Source organism: Rhamphochromis sp. 'chilingali' (genome assembly GCF_963969265.1).
Source record: "Rhamphochromis sp. 'chilingali' genome assembly, chromosome: 14".
NCBI lineage: Eukaryota > Metazoa > Chordata > Actinopteri > Cichliformes > Cichlidae > Rhamphochromis > Rhamphochromis sp. 'chilingali'.
In genome coordinates this window covers 36,248,290-36,264,820 of record NC_137941.1, presented here as the reverse complement: position 1 = coordinate 36,264,820, position 16,531 = coordinate 36,248,290, and the positions used below count along the sequence as shown (strand labels likewise).

At 43.5% G+C, this 16,531-nt stretch overlaps 1 protein-coding gene across 1 annotated transcript in view; it reads left to right on the top strand.

Annotated features, from left to right (window-relative positions):
- Positions 1-509: 509 nt before the first annotated feature.
- cntnap5a (contactin associated protein family member 5a) overlaps positions 510-16,531 on the top strand; it is a 143,186-nt gene continuing 127,164 nt past the window's right edge. Inside the window, exon 1 of the mRNA XM_080903767.1 lies at positions 510-1,709. Within this exon, the coding sequence (XP_080759893.1) occupies positions 1,637-1,709 (73 nt within the window). The 5' untranslated portion in view covers positions 510-1,636. The remainder of the gene's footprint in view (positions 1,710-16,531) is intronic.

Genomic DNA, 16,531 nt, shown 5'->3' with positions numbered 1-16,531 from the left:
AGTTCAGTCATTGTGTATTCCACACAGCTTCCTGCATTCGACTGCACATACACGCTGGGTGCATGAATGCATTCACACAGTTTATTAACAGTGTTCTATGTAGTTTAATGTGCCTGCTCGTCTTCCACTCCCAGCATGAACAAAAAGCAAACCTGCTCAGGAACACAGTCAGTTAATAACAAATAAGTTGCTCGCAGCAAAAACACGACTCCAAAGAACAGAATGACAAACAAACCTCACTGACATCACTGACGAAGAAGGCAGCCATGTTTCCCTGGGTATCAGTTTAGCTTGTAGGCTAACATTAACTAATATTTGACAGGTGAAAACCTCAGATTTCCAAACATAAATATAACTACATGTGTTTCTGCATTATCATTATTATCACCACAGAGGTTTTCCACATCATATCATGTGCACATTGATCAAGAGCTCTCCACCATGTTGGATGTGACATAATCACCAGCTGCTACAGGAACGTATTTCCTGACTTGATTGTTCTGCTGTCTGGAGGTTGCTGGCTGCACTGAAAAGCTGGTAGTGAAAGCTCTGGTTGCTGGCTGATTGTCACAGCTGCCTGAAGCTGAGCAGGTAGAACTGAAAGTGCAAAAGTCCATAATGTGATCTTCTATGAGCTTTGCTTTTACTGCACTGGCAGCGTGTTTGAGATGCTATGCTGATGTTGTTTTTACATGCTGGATCAAAATCTGTTAGTGACAGTGTCACTGACATGTAGACACAAACTGGTTCATCTCTGGAGTTGAGGAATCTTTTTACGATGGACTCATAGGTCAGTATGACAAAAACACTCCTTTAAGAAATGGCTGTGTACAAAGACTGGACTAAAACGAATGAAACAACAGCAAGCGACCAAAGATCAACTGTGAAAGAGCTACAGTGCTAATAAAAATAAATACATAAACGATATTCTTCCTAATAAGTTATGTGAACGTTTGTCTAGCGCTTTAAAGATGGACGACAGGAGAATCTGTAACAAAACGGTCTAAATAATATCCTGGTATAGACTCAGTCAAATCAAATTCAACTTGACAAAACAAATATGATCTTAAGTCAAATAAAATAAATGAGGTATTAAGTAAAACCAAATATTTTGTTGCGATGAAACAAAGTATGCTCCTGTGACAGTGACTGTTCATATTTCCCACACAGCCGTGTCCAAACGTTTGTCATCGGTGCTGAAGTGCGCTGGACTTGAGGCTTGAACCCCGTGTTTTCTGGAAACGTCCACAGCAGCTTCTGCTGTGCGGTGGAATGAAGTCATCAGCAGCCTGCAAAGTGTGCTATTTTATGATGTCTGAACACGCGGAGCGATAAACAGCAGCGATTGCGGCTTTTCTCTGCGGATCTTTGCTATTGTTCTGTGTTTTATAGCAGTGCTCGGGCATCGCAGTGCTCCGCTCTGCCAATAAAATGTGAACCCGACAAAGAGAGAGAGAGAGGCAGAGAGGGGAGTGGGGTGGGCTGTACCTCGCAGTGAGGGAGTGCCATCGTGGGAGCGGTTTGCTCCTTCACATCAGACCTCTGCTATCCCTCCAAGCCGGAGGACCGAGGAGGAGCCGCCGTCCTGCGTTGCTCTCTGCGGACTCACGGATAATAGCGCACTACAGCTGAGAAAATGGTTTTGCTGCTGCCGATGGTTACCCTTTACACGCTGAGCGTCTTTAGCGGAGCATCCGCCGCCACTCACTGTAAGTGTTTCACCTCAGTGCGCTCACCTGTCTGCGCCTCTGCTCTGCGGGCGGACAGCTGGCGGCGCGCCTGAATCAGGGGCTGCTCCGACCGGCGGAGTTTTACGCGCGCCTCGTAGCTGAGCCTTCCTGTTGTTGCCGGAGCGGCGTCGTGATTATTGTGCGGCACCGCTGTGCTCGTGTCGGCTCTCCTCACTTCACTTTTTGCTTTCGAGCACATAAACAAGTTGTTGATGTCTGCTGGCTGAGGTTTTGCTTTGAACGGACCGCACGATGAAGGTCATGCGAACAGGTTCGTTTCCTTTGGTTCGAGGCAGATGCGCTGCGGAGTGGCCGAGCTCGTCCTTAGTTGGCGCTTTCATGTGGGATTTTTACGAGTCTCAGTCTCGGGTCGTGTTTTGCTGATGTGTGTTGGGGAACCAGAAGTGCTGACTGGCCACAGATGTGCTGCTCAGACGGCTGCTGGTATTGGTCGACTCCTACGTACAAGCCCCCTCTTACACCCCGCAAAAGCTTTCACTCCAGAAAGAGACTTTTACGCCGTGATTTGACGCCGTTTGTTTTTACCTGCATTACTGCGTCCAGTGATAGTCCTAAAAATCTCGATTGGCTGTCGACCACCTATCCGAGTTTTGTAAAAGCAAAATTAATTGTTTTGATCGCAGGATAAAGGACTTCTGCTGTCCTTCGTTTCTACAGTAAACTGACCGTCGTTGTTCTCATGTTGGATAAAAACAAGCATTTTTTTTTTAAAGGCCTTGAGCATTCATTCTCAGAGTTTGTGATCCAGCTTCTCAGTGGACGGTGGAATCCTCTCAATGACAAAGTGCAAACCAGGAGGTTGAAATATTATCAAGTCCCATAATGTGCAATTCAACAGCATCACAATGTGTGTCCTTCAATATGATCGTTGTGATGTCTCACACCAAGTTCAACAGAAACAGATACAAATCTGTGTTACATGGTAAACGTACAGTAGCTGTGTAACTGCCTTTCATCGGTGGCTTTGCAGTAAATGTAAGATGGTCACTTTTATTTCCTGAAATAAAAATAAGAGTTCATTCTTTATATTTTTATGTGGCAATAATCCAACCTGGCAACATAAGAGGACATATGACTGACCAGCAGTGAACCGCAGGTTAAGGGCCCTGGTGCAGGTTTACTCCTGCATGCCTGTGTCTCATTTATCTACTCACCTGCTTTGGCTCGTGGCCTTTGCATTGGTCGTTCTGTACAGAAGCTGTTGCACACACCAGTGTTTGTTGTAACAGTGAAGTAGCTGGAGCTGTTCTGGTCAGTGAGCACAGTCTGAAGTTATCCAAACTGAAGGTTTGAACTAGTGGAGTTCAAATTCAGCAGAATCCAGACAAAGATTTTGTCTTAAACCACAAACCAGAAATATTCTTTTGAATGTTGCCGACCAAAACAAACCAAAGCACAGCTGCTCGTATAAATCTGTTTATTTAAAACAAACATGCTTCCATGTCCTACACATGAAATGCGATGGCCTGTGGGAGTCCTTAGTGAGCTCAGCTCTGACAGATATGGAACAACATCTATTGTCCAACTGGAAACAGAGGAAACCATCAGGGACCTGCTGAGCATGAACCTTTAGTAATGAGCCTGCTCGGTCCGTGCAGGTATTCCACAGCTCCCACTGATGCCGACCAAAATTATAACTCAGGCACTAAGACGACGGCGTCAGCCTCTCTATCTGACGTCCAGTTGGTTCTTGTTCTCTGTTATTTCATGCCTACAATAATTCATTCTGGCACTAAATATTTCTTTAAGCTATTTGTTTAGAGGCAGATACACCTGTTTACCTGTTTGTTACAAATATGAAAACAAGGCAAATGTTGTGACTCTGCACTGTTCACCTGCTGCTGTTCACTTATTATCCTCACACTTTCTGACTAATTACAGTAAGCTGAGTCATCCACTGGTCTGTTTCTTTGGGTCTTTGTGCTCACAACAACTGCAGCACACAGTATGTGATGCTGTGGGTGGGCGGTGCTTGTTAAGCCCCACAGCAGCACTGTGTCTCATAACTTTCCAGCTTTGCATTTTTTGCAGTTTGGGAAACAAAACGTTCACAAATGTCACAAAAACTGTTTTAAATGTTTAATTCTGCAAGTGAATTTAGTATGCTAGTTTGAACACCAGGTGGGCGGAGCTTCTGTGGTTCCAGTCAGAGCTGCGACCACATCATTATTATTATTATTGAGCTTTAGCCTCACATGCTAACCTCTTAGCTGTTTGAACATGCACACGTTCTATCAGGCAGAATGCAGAGATGAACCCTTTCAATTCAAATGTCAGTTTCTTACACAATAACTTAGATTTGGATCTGTATAATGTGCTTCTGTGTTCCTGATTATTAGAACAAATCCATCAGCTGTTTTTAGCTGCAGCCTAACAAAGTGTGTCTAACAGAGTCAGTGTAGCTTTTGTTTAAACTGATATGATGATGGTGTGTGTAAAAAGGAGCTTCCTAACCTTTCTCGTCCTTTCTTGTCATGTTGAAAGTGTAAAAAGTGATTTTCAGCAGTGAAAGAACTCAGCACGGGCACGCCGTCGTTTCATGTGCTCGTCTGTCTTTGAGGTTTGTGTCAGGATTTAAGCAGTTTGTGTTAAGGTGGGAACCTGAGCTCAGGCGACAGCTGCATTAGTCACCTGTGACAGTGATGCGTTTTCAAACGTGACCTGCGATCAGGTTTGACACATGTGGCCTGATGAAACGGCGAGCTCCTCCTGGAGGTCAAAGAGCCGCTCTCATATTTACCGCTGGGAAACGAGGAAGCGAACAAAGATGCATCATCGCTGGTTTATCAGGTGACAGAGTTAATGGCAGCCATTTCCTTCTGAGAGGCCCGTGTGTGCGTCCTTTGGCTCCACAAAGACACGGCGATATGCTCGCGTTCGGTTTCATGTTATTGGCTCATTGGTCCAACAGTGCTGGATACAGGCAACAGGACCCATTCACAAATATATGGAAATAACACTTACTTTATTATTATAGTAAAAATCGAGTTTTATTGACTGTAGTGGAAATATGTGCTGACAATAAGAAACCACAGCGTGTTCTCCAGTAGCACTATCAGTGCTATCAGTGTATCATGTAGGGCTCGAGTGCTCTCTTTTAAATGTACCGAGCTCACTGCACAATTCCCCAGCTGGCTTTGTGGGTTTTAATGACCAAGGCTGGTGTGGACCACTCAAAGCACATTTATGCATCAGCTGAGAGAAAGCAGGCTGTATCTGTGTGCGGCTCTTTATATGTTCTACTAGTGACCTGGACATTTGGCTGACCGTGCAGATGAACACGGTCCTGCTATTGCACAAGGTTCATTTGTACGAAATCTTCAAAACCAGTGTTTGGTTCATGCCTTGGTTGTTTTTGCTACCAAAAAGAAATGTTCCTGTGATCATGAACAACATATAAACACCAGCATTCTTCTGCATTTCCTGTAAGCAAACTTTCACCAGACTAGGACGCACACACTTGGAAAGACTGAACCATAATATCATGTTGAAAATGTTTGCAATTTCTATGTATAGGAGCTGAAGTTCACTAACTACTTTCCGACCTGCTACAGCTCAATAAAAACGAACAGGGAGCATACAGCAGTTCAGCGTTGCTTGGTGTTCGTGTTACAGCTGCTGTGGTGCAGAACTCTGTGGTCAGGTGGGGCTGCTGGCTGTTGACGGTCCTGAACTTTAGGCTTAATGCGTAGGAAACCACAACCTTTCAACTCCTAGTTCCAGCTTCATGTACCCATGCAAAAAAATTGGTGTTAAGAGGTGTCAAAGCAAGAGGTGGTTATATAAGCCTAACTATACAGACATGTGGGCCAATCAGAAGCCTGATGATGTCAGTGTGTGTGTTGTTGAGTGCTGGTGGCCTAATGATATTTAAAATGACAGTATTGTTGTCAGTTGTGTGTTCGATGTTTTGTGGCAGTCATCACAGTCTTGGTTAGCTGTAATCTGGGTTATTTACATGAATTTATTGAATGAATAAAAAATGATGGCAGCAGCTGCACGTGTGCCTGCTGAGAGGGCGAAGACACACTCTGAGGTCGTCTTCATCTGTTAATAATCCTTCCACAGGTTCACGTCCACACATTTTTAGATAGAGCTGCTGACAAAATTAATGGAAAGAATTTATAGTTTTTACTCATCGGGTATCCTGATACTATACTGGGAAAAAAAACCACTATGGGATGGGAAAAACACAGGCCACAAAACTACAAATACAACATTTCCTTTATAATTTCACTAGATCCCTATTGCCAGTCTTGGCAGCCGGGGGTCAGTCCGCCAGGGCCTCCGCTCCTGGCCGCCACCCGGCACACAATGCACCCGACCCCTGTGGCGCCTCCTGCAGGTGGTGGGCCTGCAGGAGGATGGGCCCATGTCTCCTCTTCGGGCTGTGCCCGGCCGGGCCCCATGGACTAAGGCCACCAGACGCTCGCCCTCGGGCACCCTCCCCGAGCCTGGCTCCAGGGCGGGGCCCCGGTAACCCTATCCCGGGCAGGGTAAACTGTTCCCTCGATGTTCTCTTCATAAGGGTCTTCTGAATCGCTCTTTGTCTGGTCCTTCACCCAGGACCAATTTGCCATGGGAGACCCTACCAGGGGGCAAAAGTCCCCAGACAACATAGCCCCTGGGATCCCTGGGACACACAAACCCCTCCACCACGATAAGGTAGCGATTCAAGGAGGAGACCCAGGACACGCTGGAGAGATTATATCTCTCGGCTGGCCTGGGAACGCCTTGGTGTTCCCCTGGATAAGCTGGAGGAGGTGGCTGGGGAGAGGGAGGTCTGGGGCTCTTTGCTTAGGCTGCTGCCCCCGCGACCCGGCCTCGGATAAAGCGGATGAAGATGGATGGATGGATTTCACTAGATCATTTCATCACAGGGCAAGATCACAATTTCTGAAAAAATAAAGATGCTCTGACGAGTTTGTAAATGTAGTGAAAAAGTTGGAGAGTGCAGCGTGATGACCAGTGTTACGAGTGAGACGGGTGGTAAAAGCAAAAATACCTAAAAAATGGAGACAAAGAACAGAAGTCAGATGTCCGGGTGCACCTATGCTAGTGTTTTTGTTCGCTGTTCATTTATTATTTTGTGATCAAAAACAAACATAACATTTCCCAGATGATATCTCAGTACTGCTTGTTTTGTCCTATCAGCTCTCGAGACAGTTTAATTACTAGAGAACGTAAGAGAGGCAGAGCCGCTCGTACTACAAGTTAATTAATTATCCAAAGAGCTGAGGATTAACTTTCTCTCATCTTTGTGTCTCAGGGCTGTCTGATATTTGTAACTTCAGCATGTTACATGCTTACCAGCACACTTTGCATTGCTAAGTACATGTTATTTTCCAAAAGCACACTTTGGCCGAGCTATTCTTGTAGCGCTGTGGCATAATTCATAATCATTATCTGGTGCAACTTCTTTAATAAGGCCACCCAAGGGCTGGTCACAGGCCAGCGTGAGGCATGATTTGAAGGGATGGAAGGAATTTGCTTTTGGCAGGAAAAAGGCTTTCATTACCTGCTGTTATGACACTCTTCAGTGTGAGTCTGTGGGAGGAATATTGCTATGCTTTAAGTGATCCCCTCGCAACGAGCACAGACCGCTTCACCAGGCATCCAGTTTTTATAAGATTGAATCAGCAGCGTGGCAAAGCAGCGGACACACATATTTACTTAAGATTTCATGCTTGAAGTTAGCTCGGCGAGCAGATACTTCAAAACTAATTATCTCGCATCTGAAGCACCTGAAACGCGTCGCAGCAGAGATGGCACGCAGCTTCACAGGAGCAGCGATGGGTGTGCGCGACGGAGCCGATGCAGCTGCACATTCACTCGCTAATGAATGTGAAGCAGGCACTCGGGGAACACCTACAGCTGTACGCATTCAAGGACTGATGAATTTATCAAAAGGTAAATGAGGCAGAGCGCTGTGGCGTGACAGCGCCGCCACTTTTCCTCATGTCTAAACATATACTACGGTTCTTCTGCAAGACAAAACAAACTGGGAGGAAGGTGCGCTCTCATCATCAGGGGCCCACCGACTGGATGCTGGGATTGTTGTACGAGTATATATGATCATAAGGATTAGTGCCGTCGCGGGCTCACTTCACAGTGCTTGGGCTCGCTGAGACTCAAAGTTTCTTTGTGAACGCTTCTCAGGACGATTTTGTACTTTTGGTACTTAATAGGGAAAGTCTTATTGTAATCGAAACACTCAAACACCAGCCAGAGAAAGCGAATATCCAGGGGACGCTTCTTCTGCACAAATCTCTACAACAGTCACATGTGTCAAATGATGACGATGAACATCAACAATAAACTGTAAAATGAAACACTGCTGCAAATAAGACAAAGACTGTCTGTGAAGGTTCTCAGTCATCCCGGTCCTCGTAGTCTAAGGAGCTCGGACAGGAAAGCCTCAGCTGATTGTGACCTACACCTGTTTTTACACCCTGGCTCGTGTGATGAGGCAGAGGATCAATAGCAGGTCCAGGACCCTCTTGGGGACACTCCCATAGGGCTTAAATCTGGGACTCTCCACCAGTTGTTCTTAGAACTAAAGAAGCTTCTTGGATGAAACGTCTTCAAGAAACTCAAAGAAGTCCTGACACTTTCCTTCCTGAGCTCCTTTGAAGACAAAAAGGCTGCAGAGAATCCTTTGGACAGAGCAGAGACACTGAAGTCGGTTATTTCATTGACTTCACTAAAATAATGTTGCTGTTTATTCCTAAGGTGTGTCCAAATCACAACAGCTGCTTTATAAGGTGAAGACTGTACAGTAACAGAGACAAACTAGTTTGGAAGGAAAAGCTCAGCCAATGAACGTGCAGCATCATACAAGGTGACCAAAAATAGATGGTACAAAAAATAAGTGTGTCTGTGAGTCGATGAATTTATCAATAAGATATTTACAAAGGTGAAACCCGTGTCACAGCGCTCCCCATCTGTTGGCCTTCAGAGAAAGTCAGGCTACACTCAAATCCTTTTGGGCCGTACTCAGCATCTGCATCAGGACTGGTCCATTATTAGCAAACGCAGCAGATAGTTGTTGTTGTTTACTTCACAATAACAAAGGAGTTTATCAACTAGTGAGATATACTACAGGATAGTTCATACATACTGAAGCCATCGTGTGTCCTCTCACTAACAATATCGATAACTCCCACAGATACCAGCAGGCCAGACTTCAGTCTCTCTGTAAGATCTCTGACACGTCAGAATTAGTCAAAGGCGTGAAATAAAGAGACTTTTTTATCTCGTCTTTGTCACTGAGAAATAATTTATGAGGAAATGATAGACGATACAGGGAACTTCACACAGGGATGTTTCTTATACATGCATGAAAAGAGGTTGGTGAGCAAAGTTGTTCAATAAAAACTGTTCATTTATAACTAATTTATAACAGCTACATTCACTGATTGTTTTCACTCAGTAAGGCTCGATGTCACATCATAGAAATATCTGTGACAGTAAACGAGCATCAGATCTTATTATTTTTCTTTATATGTCCTGTCAGAGTTGATTCCTCTCACCACAGAATAGACGCTCTCGCTGTGCAGATCGAGAGTAAAGCGCTTTCTGATTGCAGTAAGTATGAAGGAAACATGCTGACACATGATATCAGACTATTTAGAGAAATAATTCTGCCACGTCTCGAGTGGCGATTACGGCGCCAGGAGACATCTTCCCATTTCCAGCCACGCTGGTCACATAGCGATGCTGCACCAGTCCCCGATCTATAGACTGCAATGAATACGCTGTAAGTTTCCATGTTACTGGCAGAGGGTTTGAAAGGATTATCAACACCCACCCTGCCAATAAAATGGATGCACAAATCATTGGGGACGGTTACAATCATGAAATATGAGAAGAAAAACGCTTACTTTGAACATTCAGACTCCAAAAAAAGTCATGAATTTAAAGGTAAACAGACCCTGCAGAAACTCTTTCTGTTCCAGCTTAGTGTTTTACGGAGCTTTGTTATTGTGTTAAGCTACTGCATGCTATGTTATTGAATATTGATCGTGATGTATGAAAGAAGCCAAGGAAAGAAAACCTGATTCATCTGGACTCAAACTTGCAGTTGCATCTTTGATTCTTTTATGAGCTGCGTTTGCTTTGCCCACCAGATTTTCACTACTTTGCAATAAATGTTGCATCCTTCCCTCTGATCCACAGAAGAAGGCCAGTGCCTTTAAGCACGGCGTGGGTCCATACAGCCTCAGCTCTGACTGCTTAGTGCAAAGTCTGGGTCAATGTAGCTACTTAACTAGAGCTAGTAAATGAAGCTACTTAATCCAGCTCTTTAGAATATATTATTAGGCTACAACCGCCTGCTGCCCAGACTGATTAAGACTGGCTATGGCTATAATTGTGTGTAGAGGGCTGATTATTACTGTGACTGTTTGTTTATAGTGGCTTATAATATGTGCAGTTAATTGATGTGGCTTTGTTGAGTGTTAATTAAAGCTTCAGCAGTGCTGAACTCTGCAGTGCAATGGTAACAGAGTGCTGTATTTAAAGTTTAAGTCCTGGGTGGCTAAACAATGACTCCTCTGCTGATTCCTGATAGAAACGCTGAAGTGTGGCTGAGGCACACATATCCTTAGCCTCATATCAAGTATTTGAATACAAGCCAGAGCAGCTGCAGTCACCACAGCCACAGTGCTACAGTGTTGCAGTTTGTCTGTTGAATGCAGTAACAGTAACACTACGATGAATGTGCTGTGTAGTATCAGCTTTTGTAAACTCCGTAGCATAACAAACACACCATGTACATTTTTGAGCTATGCACTGTGTATTTAGGATGGATGTGGTCACCCCACGGCCTCTGGTGGGTAACGTCTCCCTGTGACGTCACCATCTGGGTATTTTATGAGTGAGGGAAACTACATCGCCCTGCTTCATCTCCTTTGGTACTGTAATCGAGGAAAACTGTGTATAGCGTTCAGTAAGACTCAAAACTCATGATTGAAACTGTAAACTCATCACAAATTAGTTTAGTGAGGTGATCGATGAAGGGAGCTGATCTCCTGTGTTCAACCTGACTCGCTGTATAAACCAGAGGAGTGGCCTACCACAGCTCCACGTCACGTCTACGCCTTACAGAGGACACAAGGGTACGTCCATCTTTTACATAATGTTTGTGGATTTTCTCAGAACATACTAATGTCGTAGTGTTTGTATTCGTCCAGGTGGGTGGGTTAGATGGATTACATTATTTTTAATGTAAGTAAAGTTGATTTATTGAGCACTTTTCATAGACAGGCAGTCACAAAGGTTCAAAGCAACAGAACCAAAATAGGCAACACAAAAGGTTTAATGTTAATAAAACTTGAAATAAAAAATACTCATACATGTGGAGCACTGGAGGAACGCTCTGCAAAGCTTCTATGCAGAAAACGTGATGTTTTGGAAATAACATCATAACTGCTGTCTTTTAACTTTCTGCTGACAGGTGCCATCAGAGCTGTTCATACCAACGTTTTATTTACTGCGTCCTTTGTTATTACCAATGTTTTTGGCCTTTGTTCTCTTTTTGTCAACGAGACATTATCCCATTATCAGCTTGTCTATAGCAGATGCTCCCAGAAATCCAATAATCCAACAGAAAAGTATCACGTTTCCTCTTTCACTACATTCCTGAATGGGTGCTGAATAATTAATGTTTGGCAGATGTGATGCATATAATCACTCAAACTGTCGATAACTCATGCCGCAGGCTGCCTTTAAATGCTCGGAGCTCCCTCCAGATTATATCCAGTGTGCGCAGACGTGAATCGCTACAGTAAAACAGTCCATGGTCCTCGATCATTTGCATCGATATGAGCGTCCCTGTATTCAGCCGGAGCGTGGATCTAATTGTTAGCCAATCTCTGGTGTACACTGGCTGCTGCTGAGCATAGGTCACTGAGCCCCAAAGCCTGTTAGCCTATGCATGCTATCATATGAAGCTTTATCAATGCCACAGAGAGGTCTGAGGCCACTCTGTCACCAGATGCTATCACTGTGTCTTTTCATATTATTGACTCTGAGGTTTCTCTTGGCTTCTGCAGCCTCCTTCTCTGGACCACCTTTGCGTTGATTTACAACTTGTTTAAATGTCTTATACATGTGGCATTTTCTTGCCCCATAACACATGATAACATGTACAGTCCAGCCACGTGGGTATACCTGTTTAACCATTAGTTAATGCAAGTATCTGTAAGTTTTTTCCATCTCTCTTCTAGATTTATTTGAGTTTTTCAGGCTTCACTGGTGTCAGAATCTCTTTACACTTCATATGAGAGTTGTAGTCAGCAGCTACAAATTCAAAGTCACCGCCTGGAATCAAACCCAAACCTGTTGTCCAGGAGGGGCAGGCCTTACCTGGCCATGAAGCTGCTTGCCTGTCAATTGTCCTGTTTCTTGTGAGCCTGGGAAAACTCAGCGACTATATATAAAGATGTTTGTAAAACACAAGGGATAAAGTCAAAGGCAGTTTTATTAAAGTACAAAATAACACACAGACAAGGAAAACCAAAGCAAAGATAGGACACAGCAAAGAGGAAGCAAAGACTGAGGCCATATATACAAACACAGCGTGATGGCTAATGAGGAAGTAAAGCTAGGCCGAGATACCAGGAGGAACAGGCACCAAAATAAAACAGGAAATGACCGACGCGGAGAATCGGCCTACAACATAAAAGCAAACATGAAAATGAGAAGGAATAGAGTGAGAATACACGAGGTGACACACAGCCTCCCATTAACTAACAACAGCCAGGTGTGCTCGTTCAGCTAGCTGTGGAACGACTTAGACGAGGAACCTGCCTCACACGTACAACTCCTGTAAACATATTCACTGTTTACTCAGACCACAGACTGTTCTGTAAGGAGATGAGGCAACGAGGAATTCCCCCGTTGTTGACGTCAGCCAGATCAACGAGCAGAGGTGGGACCAAGTCATTGTTTTGCAAGTCTCAAGTAAGTCTCAAGTCTTTATCCTCAAGTCTCAAGTCAAGTCTCAAGTAATGTCAGGCAAGTCAGAGTCGAGTCTCAAGTCACTGGTGTAAAAGTCCGAGTCAAGTCACAAGTCTGAAACTTTGAATTTCAAGTCCTTTCGAGTCTTTAAAAAAAAAAACGAAAAAATAATGTTGCAGTTATGCTAAATGTAAATATTAGACCATGTAATTTTAAAATCTGTGTTTTTCTCAACACATGACAAAATAGTGAACTTAGAAAATATACACAAATTGTGAAATTGCACCTCTTTAAAATGCAGCTCAATTAAACCTAGCTCCAAGAATAATTTTCACCGACAGTTCTGAGATAAGCTGCATGTTATTCTTGGATGCGGTTGTAGGACCGGCTTTAAAATCGCATGACAAAAATATCATACACATTTAAAAAAAACTGTATCACCAACGTAGCCTGGACAACATTTGCTAGTTAGATGAAGTCAGCTATCTCATCGTAGCATGTTTATAATCATACGGTTCTTGGAGTGAGTGCACACACTCATGAAGTTTAGTAACTTCCGGTCACTGCAACAAGCCCAGGTACAGTTTACCGACGGATGGGTGCAGGACCTTGAAATGCACTGTGTAGAAAGTAAAGACCATCGTACGTATCATAAGTTTACCAGTCTCACAAATCGTCTTCATAAATACACATTCCTTAACCGTTTATTAATAGGACCTTTGAGCTCAATGGTAATTAATTAGTAGTGGAAATAATTTCTGGTAGCATCACAGAAATGTAGCAGTGACAATAATACTGTATGCTGTAATCGTACTGGGCAATTAGTGATACAAAAAACCTGTTTTATCCTGTGAATAAAAGTACATGTTTTTGTCAATGTACCATAATAACAGAAGCGAAACGCAATATTGTGTCAGGACAATTCACTATTTATGCACAATAAACACAATAAACAAAGGAGCATAGCGCGACAATTTCTGTTCAGCGCCAGACTTGCTTGTAACCTATATCACTAATTATGTTAAGAAAAATGACGTATTAACTACAACAGCAGACTGACCTTTGTGTAAATGCTTGGAGCAGACTAACCTGTGAGCTGGAGTGTTCTGGGACGTTATATTTGATCTTTGAATGGCTGCAATCCAGTCGCCTCTTTGTTACTTCGGAAACATGGCTCGAACAATTTCTCTTCAACGACGTAATCCGATAACAACCGATCTCTTTACCCGTCGGCTTCCTGTGGCTGTCCAATTCAAGTCCCAAGTCACTGGTGTAAAAGTCCAAGTCAAGTCACAAGTCTTAGAACATTTTTTCAAGTCAAGTCTAAAGTCATAAAATTAATGACTCGAGTCCAAGTCATGTGACTCGAGTCCACACCTCTGTCAACGAGTATCGAAACAGCAGGAAACCGATATTTTTTTAGCAGTCTGAATAATTCGCTAACATCATAACTGGAAACGTATGGACATATTTATCATGAGTGTCTAGCATTATGACAGGATATAATTCACAGAAAAAAGAGGAAAAACGCAGTAGATCAGTTTTAAATTGCCATGTCACAGCTTTAATTGAAATAGGTTTGGCAGCACATGACTCACAGCAGCACTAAACCCTGTGAAGCCATCACAGGGAAGAAACAACGCTGTCGTCATTGTGTTTGTGTGTCTGTCCAGTTACTTCTGAATCCTTAAACTTTCAGTTTAAACGCGTTTTCACTTTCTACACGAATGTAAAGCTGATTTACTAAAGCTAAAAATATTTATCTTAACATGCTTTCCTTTGTTCTTAAAGTTTATCAGCCACCCATCCTCCTCTGCTTATCCTTATCAGGGTCATGGGAGCTTATCCCAGCTATCGTAAGGAAAGAGGCGGGGAACATCCTGCACAGGCCTGATGCAGGCCTAACGCAGAGAGACCGACAGCCATTCCCACTCACATCCACACCTGTGGGCAATTTAGAATCACCAGTAAGTGCTTGTCCTGGGAGCAAAGGCAGCTTTGACAGAACCACAGTCGCTCTGGTCTGTGTGTCTAAGCTCGGAGTAGGAAGTTCTTGTTGTGGGAAAAGACGAGTGGCCTACATGTGGATGCTACGGTGGAAGTGGAGTTTTCAGTGAGAGTGTAAATACACCGTCATGAGTGGAAGGCTGTGTTGGATGTGCATTGCATCCAGAGGAGTATGTAATGTGATTATAACAGCGGGCTGGGATTTGGCTGCATATTTTAAAGTAATTGCTGAATTTACTCCAGCAGTGTCAGGAGTGGAGACTCGTCAATAATCCATTTGTGGCGTGCAAACTTTGTTCTTTCTTCTTGAAAGAATAAATCAAAATAATCACTCCGAGAACAAGAGTAGAAGACAACTTTGATAAATAGCTTAACTCAGTTTATACAGTTTCTTTCAGAGCGATGCAGATGAAAACAGTGTTTGTGGACCGTCTGAGGAAGCCTTTTACTAAAACATAGGCTGTGGTAACTTGTCCAATGTGTTTAGACACTGATCTGTTTCGCCACATTGTTGCATTTCTAGCTTTGTGTAAGGTTACTTTGTGCTGGGGCTACACGAAACCAAAGAGTATATATTTGTATGAATTTTACAGACGAGTGATCGTCTGTGGTTTGATTTCATCTTTATGGTGACTGCATTGTTCCTGCAGGTCATATTTGCAACATGTAGCGATCGTGTTACTTGAGTAATAATGAACTGTGCACAACAAACTGGCCAGTGTGAATGTCCCTGTCACTTGTGTGTTTCGATGAGAGAAGAGGCTGCACACCAGCGTGGTGTCAGTGGAGCTGATGCTCAAGTAAGAAGAAGAAATCCTACAGAGGGACAAACAGGCCAGTTTGCAGCTTTCTGATTCTTAGCATGGACACAAACAAACTGGTACACTGACTGGTTACCAGACCAGCTTATGTATCTGAGCTGGTCTACAGCAGAAGTTCACAGTTTACAGTGTAATTCAGTCAATGCTTCATGACGTTTGAAATTAATTAAACTATTGTCATTAATTAATACGTGCGAGTCACATGATTGGGGGTGTGCTCGTTTAATGCAAGCCCCTCCCACATGCTCTTTATTGCTAATAATGGAGAATATTACAGTACATCAAAGCTGCTTCACTGGTGCAGCTGTATGTGAAAAATTAATGTCGCGCATGAAATTAAAACCACTACACCACTCAGCACTATAAGTTCCTAATTAGCCTCCTTTTTAAGAAACTGGGCAGGATAATACAGTTGCCTTTTACTTTACAGACAAACTCACTCAGCGGCTCCAGCTGCTCGTTCTTGTTCTGCTCTACACTAAGATCGCCGTGGCAGTGCATGAATTAGACTTCAGAGAAGAAGAAACTGTGTCCAGCTATAATCCAAGACAATGAAAAACTGTGTGTATGACCTCAGGATGAAGCAGACTATTTCAAGAAGCAGCCGATATAAAGGATTGCTGAAATAGCGCGTTGCTTCCACAATAACAAGAGGATTATTCAATTGTGAAATGATTGTGGATAACACGATTGTCTCAGATGGACAAAAAAATCGAATGAAATAAAAAGAAAAAGCACCGAAGAACCGACAGTTTGGGTCATCACACAATTAAACTCACATCCACATCCTAAATGGAATGACTAAATAACTACACACAGTCATTCACTCACAGGGGTCTCAGATGACCCCCTGTGAGTAAGCACTTGGTGACAGTGGGAAGGAAAACCTCTCTTTTAACAGGAAGACAGCCCCAGAGAGCAGGCTGGGGGAGGAGCAGCAGTGTGCTGCGGGGGTTGGGGGTGAGGACAGGAAGATGGGACATTTGTTAT